This window comes from Toxorhynchites rutilus, chromosome 2, assembly GCF_029784135.1.
Source record: "Toxorhynchites rutilus septentrionalis strain SRP chromosome 2, ASM2978413v1, whole genome shotgun sequence".
NCBI classification, from domain to species: Eukaryota; Metazoa; Arthropoda; class Insecta; order Diptera; family Culicidae; genus Toxorhynchites; species Toxorhynchites rutilus.
The window spans coordinates 121,590,527-121,604,171 of NC_073745.1; the positions used below are offsets into that span (position 1 = coordinate 121,590,527).

The window sequence follows — 13,645 nt, forward strand, 5'->3', positions numbered from 1 at the left end:
TGGCATGGAATGGCTGTATATATAAAAGATGTACATATACAAAATATACAATAATATACAAAAGACAATCTCACGTGCATCGCGATGTACAAAGTATCAATGATTTTGGAAAAATTAACGTTAAAAGAGATTTCTACAGATACGCACACTTTTACAGACATTTTCACATTTTTAACAGACTTTCACATAATTTTACAGACTTTTTTTAAAAATCATCTGGCAACTCTTCGTTCCACTTTTCGTCGAATGTTTTCAAATCGCAGAAGTAAACATTTACGTGACTGTGACTCAGTTTGTTTTTTTTTCATTCGGAGAAATATTATATCAGGGAAAGTTGACATTAAAAATGCGTTGCTCAGTGAAAGGCTGCCCGAATACGAGTGAAAATGTTCGCGTTAGCTTTTATCGTATTCCTTCGGAAACGTATTTACAGACGCACTGGGTCGATTTTTGCGGAGACGACAAACTAGTTCCAAATAAGGATTCGCGTATCTGTGGAGTAAGTACGATGTTTGAATTTGAAACCAAAAGTGTAGCAAACCTTTCATATACATTTTCAGGATTATTTTTATAGAGTCTTAATGCAGTGGACTGTAAAAATTGCTACCTAATGCCGCTGCGCGATACCAAAGCAGCCTTTATGCGGATTGCCAAACGTGAGAAACCAATTTCCCCCGTGGGCGCGATGCAGACTGCCTTCATTGCAGTGATGCAGCGGGGATTTTCCATTCGCATGGAACTTCACATCACTGTGGCAGATTGAGGGACTCGTTTCATCGGAGACAAAACACAACACACGCTTAAACTATAACTATGTACATTGTATTTTACTTAATACTATAGAAATATACATGAAATTATACAGAGTTATAAATTATACAAGCACTTAAATTTCTTCTTAAATTCTGCTTCAAATTTGCTGCTGTTGCGTACACTCTGATGTCTTTAATCGAACTGGTGTGCTGTCCTTGTACAACAAAAACTATCATCCAATCCGTTGGCGGAGCATGTTCGATTTATTTTGCAGGAGAGCTGTGGATTGCACTTTAGGGTCTGGCGTCGAGGGATTGCATAGCATGCATCTGTTCTCTTCAGTGCGCTTGCGACTGTACAATTTTGATAGAGATACATCGTTACATTTCAACCGGAAAAGAAACCTCGAAGCGCGATTGCTTTACCGTTATATTCATAACCAGTACTAGCGGATCATTATTACGCGGATTTCATTCGGCCAGCTTCACTAGCAAAACTGTTTTCACCGACGTTAGAAAAAAAAGTCCCCAAAACATTTCACTTTTGCTATGTATGTACGTATCAAAATTCGCCAATGTCGAATTTCGCTCCCACGTTAAAATCTTGGAGTGAACTAAGCGTTATTCGTAGTTTGTTGATGATCGGTCAGGTTCTGATACCTTGCAATATGAGATTCTCTTTCAGAGATGCAATGACCAATTAAACAATTGACGGAAAAATGAAGTTCGTTCATTTTATAAGTTTAATTATTTTTGCCTTTGATAACAATACCTTTTTTATAGTGTTGATTATCATAAGAAAAATAACAATCCTAATCGTTGGATCTCTTTTGACATTTCAATTGGATCTTTTTTGACAGCCGTTTTGATTCAGTCCGCACTACCTAGGGTAGAATAACTGTCGTGACGTGACGGAACGTGAACGTGACGTGGATGTTGTATGTGAATCGCACTTTACTTTGTTGAATTTGCTTTTCGTTGTTGAATTCTGATGATTACGCAAAAACAAAATAATGCTATTTCTTTTCCGCCACTTTACATTTACTACCGGTCACGACTGGTAATTTTCAAACAACTGCAGAGCCATTTTATTCATCGTTTAGGTATCTATACAATCCAATTCTTATTATCATATCTACAGTGACTCTTAATGGATACCTAAATCTACGACTATTCGATACCTGACCGACCGATCAAGAGATTTTTGGCAGATAGCTATTGTTTGAGAGCTGTTGTTGCTCTCTGAATCGAAGCATATTGTATTTGACTACAAAAACAAGCTGAGTTGCCAACTATTATTTTCAAAAATCAGGGACAATGAAAATAAAAATCAGGTGAAATCAGGATAGCTTGTATTGTGTTGTCCGGAAAGTTCGAACCGATTTTTGGAAACACATACGCCTGATTTATATAGGTAAACATACATTTATTCAAGTTTATGTGCACAGTTTTGTTCCACGATCTTTCTCTATCATTCACATAGCTTGGAAATTTCACCCTCCCAGATTATGTTCGCTTTCTCGTCGAAAGCTTTTTTATAAAAATGAAAGAGAGATATATACTGTGCTGTCCATGGTGTCGAAGTTTATGTGCTTGAGAGAATTGAGAGAATTAATCTGTGATAATCTAATGGTTGACTGGTGTTCACTTTCCAGCCAGACTCCAAAATAAATTGTCGTGTTGTCAAAGAGACATGAAGTGTGGCGTTGCTCTGAAAACGAAGGCTATCACATTGACTCATTCTGGCAGTTCCTTTAGTTTGTTGCGAGCTATAAATGTGGGAAGTTAATCGACTGTTTGATTAGTTGAAGCTCATAATGGAGCTTCGAGAATAATGAATAAGTTCAGCTTCGAGATCAATTTCGAAAGATTATGCCAATGATGAGTTTTTGTGGAAATATCAGGAAATGTATAGACAAAGTTGTAGAGTAAGAATTAGTGTTTTAAGCATTAAAAAAACAACAAGTAATTATTTTCATTCAAAATATAACGATTTGGAACAACCTTTGAGCGTGCTCATCTGATAGAGTATCTTTCATTCCGGCCAACTTCAAGCTTTTTTCAATGTGTACAGGGTACCTTCGATAAAGCTTCATACCTTTGCTTCGGAATATATAGAAAATAAACCTAAAAATTGAACAAGTGCGGACTGCAGAGCTTTTTCATGTAGGCTATTATGACAACTCTCATTTCCAACCAGAAAAACATCGTATAGTTTACATAGTTTACGGATAATTTTCATTCTAATAAACTAAAAAGTACAAAATCAGGAAAAATCAGGATCATTTAAGAAAAATCAGGTAAAAAGGGGTGTTTGTCAGAATATCAGGGAACGTGTCAAAAAGTCTGGGAAATCCTGAAAAATCAGGAAGGTTGGTATCTCTGTCCATCATAAATCCATTTCTTCCTGTTATTAATTTTTTCTGTAACTGTATACCAAAAAAAAAAAAATTGAAAATTTTCGAGAAAAAATCTTGAAAAAGTTTTTGTTAGAAAAACTTTTTTGCCTTAAATATGTACAAATTGCGATGTATGGAGGAGTTGTAGGGCACATCTCTATTTACCACTAGCTGACCCGGCAAACTTCGTCCCCAAAATTTATTTTTGGTTATCTCATCCACGTTTTCTTACTAAGCTCACGAATTTTTCGAATTTTCCCATTTTCCTTCAAAGTTTTTCGAAAATTTTCAATTGTCATGTTTGGTTGGAATATGTGGAATATGTATTATTTTTATGGTATTATATTTATTATTTTTATGGTTATGGTATGGAATGGAGGGGTGTCATACCATCCTAGAAACATTTCTCGTACCTAAAAACCCTCACATCCTAAATTTGGCTCCATTTGCTTTATTAGTTCTCGAGTTATGCAGAAATTTGTGTTTCTTTTGTATTTCAGCCTCCCCTAGGGGAAGACTGAACCTAGAGAGAGGGGAAGAGTGTCGAACCACCATAGAAACGTTTATCGATCCCTAAAACCTCTATATTCCATGTTTGATTCCATTTGCTAGATTAGTTCGCGAGTTATTCAGCGCAACCCTTGTAGATGGGGAGGAATGTCAAACCACTTAAGAAACGTTTCTTGTCTCCTCAAACCTCCACATTCCAAATTTGGTTCTGTTAGCTGATAAGTACTCGAGTTACACAAAAAATTGTGTTTCATTCAATCAATTCTCAGGTAATGCAGAAATTTTCGTTCCATTTGTATGGCAGCTACCACAGTCCAAAACGTAAAAGATCGTATGCAAAATCCGGACAATCAGTAACTTCTACAGGCAACAGTTGATCCGTTTAAAGCGGTCGATTTCCGAAAAATGTTCAGATTAAGCGACCAGACAAAAGTCGATAATATTCTATCATGATAACGCTCGGCCTCATGTTGCTGTTCGAGATAAAAATTATTCGGAAAATAGCGGATAGGAAATTCTATTTCACTTGCCTTATTGATCACGCATTACCGCTTCCGACAACCATTTGTTTCGATCGATGCAGAGTACTTTGAGTGGAATACGCTTTACATTAGAACAGAAATGAACGCTCAATTCCATATTTTTACCAATAAATTTAATCTCCCAAGGCAGAAAGTGCAAACAGAACGGATCTTGGCTATTGTTTCGACCGCGAGAATTGAACAGACGAGGTTTGTTGTAGGTGTGAAGACCATTTGTTGATCGTAGCACCGTTGTTATACTACTTGAAGTGGAAAGAACAGTTTTTCGCGCTTAGTACAGTAATTGTGTATTTATGATTTTGAATCGGTATGGGTAAAATAATTCGATACTATATCATTTGCTTTGTTTGTTTTTACCTAATATTGTTTGTAAAACATTTACGTGAATAAGAAATAAACTATACTAATAGAATGTATATATTTCCAACAAAGCAAAATTCCAAATTCCAGTTGAGGGGGCCGAGAGTCGTCCAACCTAGACAATCTCGTACTTATCCGTATAGAAAAGTGTTTCCGTCGAGAATTTCACCTCCGCTTCGTCGTCGATCAGCTGCACCGCGGATGGCTGCAGTTCGGCATAGGAAATTTTCGATGAGAACGACACCTGCAGAGGGACAAGATGTTATTAGTTGATTTTGCTTCCGGAATTAAGCTGCTTTGTCATTAGTGGCTTACATCCAGAGGGAAGAAATCAGTCGGGATCGAATTGGGTACCGAAAATTCCATTGAACCCTGTTTGGAGACAGCATCGATTACGGGCAAACTCCACTGAAGAATGTTCTTTCGTCCGTCGTGATTGTAGTCACCGTCACATTCCGCTATTGAGGGTGTTATTCCCATTCTTTGAGATGGGTTGTAACAATGCTTTAGTGATTGACAATTTAGAAGAAAAAAAATACTTACGGAAGTGGGATTGTGATGCATACATCATGCAACTCTAATCGTGTATGCTCCAGCTCATATTCAATATTCACATCACAGCCACCCTCAGTGTTTTCCGATGGCCAACAATTTACTAGAAAGGAACAAAGAGATGTTAAAATAATACGAACGGGTACGTAAAGCACACCGACTCACTGGTAAGAGGAATAGACGATTCATCCTGGGTTTGATAACGCCATTTGAGCACACCAACATCCGTGTTCAATGGGAATGGTTTTGCCGGATTCTTCAGACCAATTTGGCACTTGCTCTTGAATAGTTCCTTATCCACGTTCGGATGCGTTTGCAACTGGATACCTCGTTGATCGGTGTTTTCTAGCTGTATTTTAATTCGGCCGTATTTTTCATCCGAAACGCGTAATGTTAGCAAACCGGACAACTCAAAGTTCTGCAAACCACCATCGCGTCCAACGCGAACCACAATCTTATCCTCAAGGCGAAGATGAACACTGCAAAATATAATATTTTCAAAGGGACGTCTCTTAAGAGAGTTTGAACAGCACTCACTTATCCATTGGAACGTCAGAAACAGGCTTAGCTTTGGCTGCAGCCGTGGATGGCGCTGCTGATGGCGCGGGATTATTAGTGACTTTCTCGCCCTCACTTTTCAATTGATCAACGAAAGTGTCGGCATCACGAGACTTTCCTCCCAACTTGAGAGCGTTTTTAGCAGTGGCCGGTTTCCTACAGGAAAAGCATATTATGGTTAAACCAGTATTTTCTTATTACAAAGCCTCACTTACGCAGCTGGTGCCGCCTGTTTTATCTCTCCTATTCCAATCGAAGGCGTCGTAATGGAAGAATGGTTGGAAATACCTCCGGTGGAATTATTACCAAAGCCCTCGGAACTACCACCTCCGTAGGGTCGTCCAGTGCCTCCCATACCACTCTTCTTCTGCTCCATTCGCTGGCGTTGTAATTCTTTTGCGCGTTCACGCATCTTTTGCTTGGCCTCGCGTTCCTGCGTTTGTCTGACCGCTTGGTAGACCTTCTCCTCGTGTGAATCCATTTCAACGAAAGTTTTAATTTGAGCCAGATTAACGCTTTCTCTGTAGCCCAGAGCAACAATTTCATCGAATGCGAATATCAAATCGAATGCATTTTCGATAATTTCTTTCTCCTCTAGCGACCGACAATATTCCGGGATCTGCAAAAGGTTTCGTTAATTATCAAGCTGCGGCACTAATACCCCAAAACTATCCTACCACTTTGGAGAACAGTCGCAATGTTTCCAAATCTTCCAATATATTACTGGCCTTCGTAGTGATCAGCAGCATGTACAACTTCTCCATCGGCTGATAAACATAGCGCACTGAGTCTGTCTCAACGAAGGTGTGCTGTTTCCCGGAGGTCATGAGTTTTGGAAAAGCCGCCAGCAATCCTTCGATACGTGCCTTAGTCATTTCGACGAATTGACGGGATACAATTGCTACGGTGTCAAGCATAATGTAATTTTGCACAACATCCGGCATCTAAAATACATACTTTTCCCCGCTTTTGTGCAAACGGCTGCCGCAATAAGAACCATTTTGATCGAATACAATTGTTGATACCGCCCAACCAACAAGATCACCGCCTATTGTAAACTTTGCAGCAATTCGTCGCCGAGAGCGATCAAAATGAGCGCTATTCAATTCGGCTGACGTGTGAAGTAGTGACGTCTCGCTTCCAACAACAATCCGGACAATTTACTCAAAATTGTCGCAGATGGAAAGCTTGTATCGTAATAAACTTATAGCTCCTGACGGTGAATACTTCCCGCAATAGCTTCGAACAGTTTCCGGGACAAAATTATGAGGAAAATTCTTTATTTCCCTTGGAATCAACTGCACTCGACACCGACAAACTGCACGACCAAATTTATCGTTCCCACTCTCCACCCGTTTCCAGCCCACTCCTTCCAATCAAACGTCATCGCTGATATTTGGAATGTTCTTCAGAGTGAAATTTGTAATGTTTTAGCAGTGCGTAACAAAAAATCGGAATCAGATCACGAAATAGAACTGGATGAATTGTTTTGATCCGAGTTCAATGAAAATTACTTTATTTGTGTAAATGTAAAACTTTTAAAGCGCGATACACAAATTACGTAACGTAAAAAATGCGGTTTTTAACCAATTTCTTGCAATGAAAATAATTCTAGTATAGTATCGGAATCTCGATCATAATGTGCAACAGCAGTGTGCATTTTCTGATATTTCACGAACATGATTTTATTAAGTTAAGATTGGTTATATCTCGACAACGGTTAGTCCTAGGATAAAACGTTATATATAGTTTTTCATGTTGAATCGTATGTAGAATCTATTTTTCGTATCACCTCTCTTAAATGGTTACGATTTACGATTACGTATTGAAATTTAATAAATTTCCAAAAATTCATATCTCTATATTGGTGAGTTTGACACGGCACCACTATACGTCAAACTTTATTAAATTAGAAGAGTTTTCCAATAAAAAAATATACATGAAAATATCGAAGAAGGATTCTTTGAGATATAAAAGTTTTTAATATTGAATTCAATTATTGAGTGAGAATTTTTAACAGTGTATTTTAAATGTTATTTTTTTCTAAATAGCTTATTCATTCTCCAAAAACTTTGTTCAGCATCATATTTTAATCAGACATCTGAATTTTGAGTCACGATTTTTTGAAAGAAGGTCAATGAATTTGAATACGTCCTTTTCAAAAATCATATTAATGAACATTTTTGATTTTAGGTAGTTTTCATCATAAGTAATAAATTTCAAAAAAAAAAAATTAAAAGAGTCGGGTCAGCGGCCGGGTGATTTGACATGGATTTGCTCTTTTTTAAGTACAGTAATTTACATTTAATGCGACATTTTGCTAATTGGACAGACATGTAGTGCGACACGTTTGATTGGACATTTCGGTAAACATAGAGTTCGGGGCCCACATTATGGCCCCACATTGATAGTCGCCACTGTACCACTTTCATCGCCAATGTCCAATTACAGGTCAAAATCGCCTCCAATGCGACACTGAGTGATGTCCCGGCATGTCGCTACCATACAAATGAAACACAAATTTCTGCATTACTCGAGAATTAATCAAGCAAATGAAACCAAATTAGGTATACGGAGGTTTTAGGGTGCAAAAAATGTTTCTATGGTGGTTCGACACATCCACCCCCTCTCTGAGGGCATTGGGGCTGCCATACAAATGAAACACAAACTTCTGCATAACTCGAGAACAAAACAAGCAAATGGAGCCAAATTTGGGATGTGAGGGTTTTTGGGTACGAGAAATGTTTCTATGATGGTATGACACCCCTTCCTCCTCTGGAAAAGAGAGGAGGTCCCATAAAAATAATGCACATATTCCAACCAAACATGACAATTGAAAATTTTCGGAAAACTCTGAAGGAAAATGAGAAAATTCAAAAAAATCTATTCGCATGTGTTCTACAATTACATATTGAGAAGCGTTGTTAACTCATTTGATGTTTGCGGTAACGAAATTGATCTTCGTTCGAAAGTGGAAATGGATTTTAATGTGATAAAACGCACTCCTATATCTTCTGCTATCTATATAAATAAAAATGGATCGCCGAATGTGTTCATAAGAGCAAAACTCGAGAAAGGAATTGTCCGATTTAGAGCTGTCTTCATTCTATCATATTTTCTGTATCAAACATTTATTCCATGTAACGGAGAATTATGTTATTTGCAAGTGGATGAGAAATCTTGCACACGAATTGTGTCTGAAAATAATCTAATATTATAATGTCGAGTTTTGGTAGAAGTACTGAAGTTTTATAGTAAAAAATAATTTTAAAGGGTAGATTAGAAGATTAATCAATGAACAATTCTGCGATTGGACCCATGAACGTGCGCTTAGTAATACTTATGACAGACATACAGCTGTACTTGCGTTGTACTTCGAAAATTGTATGTCTGTCACCATGTACAGCGCTAGAACCATGCAAGCAACTCGGTACAATCGCTGTACCTGTACCGACCTATTTTACCGCTGTACATGGCTACAGTTGTACTATGCGCAGCGCCATAGACGATTAGTGGTGGGTAGCATGAACAAAACGAATCAAAACATTTGGTATACAATCTTTTCATTGACTTTCTCTTGAGTTAATAACTCAGATTGGAAACATATTTGTTGTGTTCGATAGTTTAGACGCTAAATAAAAACCTTTTTCATTGAAATATTGGTGAAAATACAATGCAATAAATTCAAACTTCTGATTGTCAGTCTGACATGCGGTACAATGTACAACCAAAGTATGTGTGTCATGCTATCGTGGTACCTGTACAACGCTGTACACGTACAGCGCTAGTACAGTTGTATGTTTGTCCATGGTATAAGAAAACGTGGATGTGATAACGAAAAATAAATTTTGGGCGGGACGAAGTTTGCCGGGTCAGCTAATCTTCATATAAAATATCTGATTGAATTCAAGGATTTGCTGAAAGCAGAAAGTGATGCAGATTTTTTTAGAGGGATATCAAAATTATGAGAAAAGAATTTCTGAATAGTATCTTATGAATGCTTTGCAATGATAGACTCATTTTTTCCTTGTTTGAAACTTAATATCAGTTAAGTTCTTTGTTTTCAAGAAACATTTAAGTTCGTATTTTATTATCATTTTTTAAATATTCTTTTATTCAAAGTATGTATTCAAAACAATATCGTTGATAATATTTATTACGAGAAAAGGGAATTGCCTTATTCTTTATAACTATTGTACTAATGTTTGAATTACAAAAACCTGCTCTACAATGTTAGAAAAACTTCACGGTTATTATTCAATACTCAAAATATCAACAAATCAATATTATACATAATCAACCATAATGATTATTTTCTATTGAGAGATGACGAGTTTTGTTTCTCTCACACCGTTTCAATGTATTTGGGCCAGTGGTCTTATTTCACATTTTATGGTGTTGCATCTTTCTGTTAGTCTAATCCTAAAAATAGAAAAAAAAGTGCTATTCATTTAGGACAATCGAAAGTAAAGCTAGTTACCTTTTGCCATGTTTCAATGGGCCTACGGGAGCTACATTTTTAGTTTTTAATTACCCCTCATATCGCAGTAACCGAGTCCAAATAAACAAATTTACATCCTCTGGATAAGTCAGGATTTCGTCTAAAAATGCCACCAAGTGGGTAAATTCACTTCAAACGCTACAGTATGCAAACCCTCCTGAAACGGGGAAACTGCTGGACGAGTCAACTTGTGCAGCGAGCACGGTTTCCACTGGAAGTTCTTTTCCGGGGTTCACTGTTATTATTGATGTCCATTGTTACCAACAAGCCTAGGTAAATATGCCGCCTTTAGCTCTTTTAGCAAATATTGACGGATCATGCTTTCTTAGGTAAATTCATCCTGGGAGACAAATAAATTGTGGTAATGTCAAATTCCATTTCCTATATGTAGACCCATTAACGTACGGAGTTCCAGTCAGCAGCCGACGTTCATAAAACCATCCATATATACTCGAATCTTCCTCGGCATCCAGCTCAATTTGAATAGCCTCCAATGGCTCAACATCCAACACGTTAACTGCGTAATTCAACGAAGGTTCTTCATCATCGAAAGGAGGGAAACGCATCTGCTTAAAGTGACGTCGATCTCGCTTCTCACGACGCATCGTAATCCACATCGTTCCCCACTGGGCAATATAGACCGGCTCGATAACCCAGGGTATTTCATTGACAAACGTAAACGCTCCTGTTATGTGATAAAGCACAGGAACTTCGCGGATCTGTTCCCATGGCATTGGCATATTTTTCAGCAACTTCATCACTGCGTGTGGCATATATTTCAGCGCACCCAAATAAACCCGCTTATCGTGGCGGTACTACCGACTGGTGATGTCACCGTGGTCGCGTAAAATTTTACGTATGAGAAATAAATACTAAATTGAAAAAAAGAAATTCTTGGTGTGTGACTCTTGCACGGAGACCCATAGGAAGGTTTCTCAAAGCATTGGAAATCTAATGTAATGGGCAATATAGCGTTAGTGAAAAGAACTTTAGAACAAATCTCCGTCATTGATTTCGATGTTTACGCATGTATCAGGGGTCTTCAGACTAAATGAACGAATGTGAGAACCCATTTCTGTACGCTTCTATTTCATAAAATTTATATAAAATCTTATCATCATTATCCTTTCGGTATATTTCGGTTTTCAGAATATCAAACATTTCAGACAAAATTAAATTATTATTTGTTATATTAGTTGAAACACTTTCGGAAGAAAATTATCCAGGAATGCCAGATGAGCAGATGTTTCTGCTATAGTGCAAATTGCATTTTAAAGCTGTTCACTTTGATTCCATTTTAGAGGTATAAAAAGTCTCATATATATTTAATTTAATACCATTTGCAAGATCGATTGATTTTGTTTTTTTTTTCGCTCGTGTTATGAAAAATTTCATTAAAAAATCCAAATTCGATCTTCATACGATTATCTCATGCAGTTGAAGAAATGGCATCTCGGCCAGCGATTATTCAATTTATGATGACGATTGAAAACATAACGATTTCATCGCATTTGAGTTGCCTCAATGTGCTGAACTGAGTTGGAAATGCCATTGACATCGCCACCATAGATCTGGTTGCGGTTGCCCAATGTGTAGAAGGCCTTAATTTACTGTGTTTGTTGTCCCCATCAAGGCGCTGGTATAAATGTATAACAGGTGAAGCAACTTCATCACTTCAATAAGAAGGGGATTACGGTTTGTGAAGCGGGGGTTGATTGTTTTGTTATTGCTAGGATACGCCATTTTTGCATTTTCACATGCGAGAATAATGGATGAACTGTATGAGAATGAAATTCTACAGAATCATCCCTTTTTTTTCACATAAATTCGCGAAAGCCGAACATAGTAGGCATCGTTCAAATAAGCGTCGTAGCAGTTTGTAGAGAGCCGCCGGCAGCTGTTTGTAAACAATACCGACAACAATTCCAATATGGCTGAAAGTGCATTTCATATGATTGTTTCACCTGGTATATATAGAGATGCCTTGGTCTCCATATTGTTGACAAGCACTATAACAATTGTAGCGTTTCAATGAATAATTTTGACGGAGAAAAATTATATTCTTTCACTGTGCTCCCAATCCGTCAAAGTACATTTTGTTTGTCATCATTCTAGTGTAGATTTTAACTGCTCAGATAAATTTGCTCTCATCAAGAAAATGGCTTTAGCTGATGTTTGTGGGCTCCCCAATGGGGATTTGTTCAATGGATTCCAAATGAACCATCAATTCTCCCAGCGAGACATTGTTGCCGGTAGCTATAATCTTGAAAACAGTCTTTCATTAGCGGTTCCCCCATTTCAGGATGTAAGTTCTCCTAGGTTAAGGTTAGGTCCTGAGCAGTAAAATTACTAGTCATATTTGCTATTTCACAGCCTGCCGAAAATCTGGCTAAACTGCAGGCTCATGGTGAATCTAGCGGGATTAAGATGAATTTCGATCACGGAACCACAACGCTCGGTTTCCGCTTTCAGGGTGGCGTTGTGCTGGCTGTGGATTCCCGTGCTACCGGTGGACAATTCATTGGTTCGCAAACGATGAAAAAAATTGTCGAAATCAATGACTACCTGTTGGGAACGTTGGCTGGAGGTGCGGCCGATTGCGTCTATTGGGATCGAGTGCTGGCGAAGGAGTGCCGTATCTATGAGCTGAGAAACAAGGAGCGTATATCGGTTGCGGCTGCGAGCAAAATTATGTCAAACATTGTGTATTACTACAAGGGAATGGGACTCAGCATGGGAATGATGTTGGCCGGCTACGATAAAAGGGTAAAATATTCAGTTAGATTGGAATTGAGATAAAACTATCATTATTCATCATTCACAGGGTCCTCAGCTGTACTACATCGATTCTGAGGGAACACGTACACCTGGAAAGGTGTTTTCCGTGGGTAGTGGCTCGATTTACGCGTACGGAGTTCTCGATTCTGGATACCGGTGGGATTTATCGGACGAAGAAGCGCAAGACCTTGGTCGACGCGCAATCTATCACGCAACGCACCGTGATGCCTATTCCGGTGGTATCGTGCGAGTATATCACATCAAGCCAACCGGATGGGTTAATATTTCCAACCAGGATTGTATGGATCTGCACTTTAAGTTTCAGGAGGAAAAACAGCAGAAGCTTGGATCCTAAATTTGGCGGTGTTCCAATATTTTTAGTTATGTACTGGTATTATATTCAGCAAATACATGTTTGATCATTTCGTGGTAATTGTTCATTGTTTGCTGGTTTGGGGTTTTCCACTGGAAGTTTTTCATTGAGACATGTTAAGGTAAAATCCAGGCACACCTGTGTCTGACCGTTTCTCATATCGTCTGATTGCTATGCTCCCGTGCGTGAGTGAATTTAATCAAGGCGTCGTGCAAAAATTACGTAACGCTAAAAATGAGCTTATATTTTCAGCCATGACAAAATCATGATTCGATAGATTAACGCGATGTTCGAGATGCATTAAGGGGGTATTCTAGTGT

General features: G+C 38.1%; 3 protein-coding genes across 3 annotated transcripts; 1 reads left to right on the forward strand and 2 right to left on the reverse strand.

Moving 5' to 3' along the window:
- Positions 1 to 4,464: 4,464 nt before the first annotated feature.
- On the reverse strand, positions 4,465 to 7,037 carry LOC129767489 (coatomer subunit delta). Its single transcript, XM_055768458.1, has 8 exons — positions 6,631 to 7,037; positions 6,351 to 6,574; positions 5,889 to 6,292; positions 5,653 to 5,829; positions 5,281 to 5,594; positions 5,107 to 5,218; positions 4,879 to 5,044; positions 4,465 to 4,807 (listed from the first exon to the last, which is right to left on the reverse strand). The coding sequence occupies exons 1-8, from the start codon at positions 6,671 to 6,673 to the stop codon at positions 4,679 to 4,681; spliced, it is 1,569 nt and encodes a 522-aa protein (XP_055624433.1). The 5' UTR covers positions 6,674 to 7,037; the 3' UTR covers positions 4,465 to 4,678.
- A 3,472-nt stretch (positions 7,038 to 10,509) lies between these two features.
- Positions 10,510 to 10,932, reverse strand: LOC129766089 (pre-mRNA-processing-splicing factor 8-like). The gene has a single exon (XM_055766546.1). It carries the CDS (start codon positions 10,930 to 10,932, stop codon positions 10,510 to 10,512), a length of 423 nt encoding a protein of 140 aa, XP_055622521.1.
- A 1,325-nt stretch (positions 10,933 to 12,257) lies between these two features.
- LOC129767490 (proteasome subunit beta type-5) lies at positions 12,258 to 13,385 on the forward strand. The gene is made up of 3 exons (XM_055768459.1): positions 12,258 to 12,479; positions 12,548 to 12,940; positions 12,999 to 13,385. The coding sequence occupies exons 1-3, from the start codon at positions 12,333 to 12,335 to the stop codon at positions 13,305 to 13,307; spliced, it is 849 nt and encodes a 282-aa protein (XP_055624434.1). The 5' UTR covers positions 12,258 to 12,332; the 3' UTR covers positions 13,308 to 13,385.
- Positions 13,386 to 13,645: the final 260 nt, after the last annotated feature.

What these genes read in the sequence shown, in the direction of transcription:
- LOC129767489 (XM_055768458.1), bottom strand. Translation starts at nt 6,673, where the DNA reads ATGGTTCTTATTGCGGCAGCCGTTTGCACAAAAGCGGGGAAAA. An exon ending in TGCGACTGTTCTCCAAAGTG is followed by an intron (nt 6,293 to 6,350) that starts GTAGGATAGTTT and finishes AACCTTTTGCAG; the next exon opens with ATCCCGGAATATTGTCGGTC. An exon ending in CTGATTTCTTCCCTCTGGAT is followed by an intron (nt 4,808 to 4,878) that starts GTAAGCCACTAA and finishes GTCCCTCTGCAG; the next exon opens with GTGTCGTTCTCATCGAAAAT.
- LOC129767490 (XM_055768459.1), top strand. Translation starts at nt 12,333, where the DNA reads ATGGCTTTAGCTGATGTTTGTGGGCTCCCCAATGGGGATTTGTTCAAT. An exon ending in CGGTTCCCCCATTTCAGGAT is followed by an intron (nt 12,480 to 12,547) that starts GTAAGTTCTCCT and finishes GCTATTTCACAG; the next exon opens with CCTGCCGAAAATCTGGCTAA. An exon ending in TGGCCGGCTACGATAAAAGG is followed by an intron (nt 12,941 to 12,998) that starts GTAAAATATTCA and finishes CATCATTCACAG; the next exon opens with GGTCCTCAGCTGTACTACAT.
- LOC129766089 (XM_055766546.1), bottom strand. Translation starts at nt 10,932, where the DNA reads ATGAAGTTGCTGAAAAATATGCCAATGCCATGGGAACAGATCCGCGAA.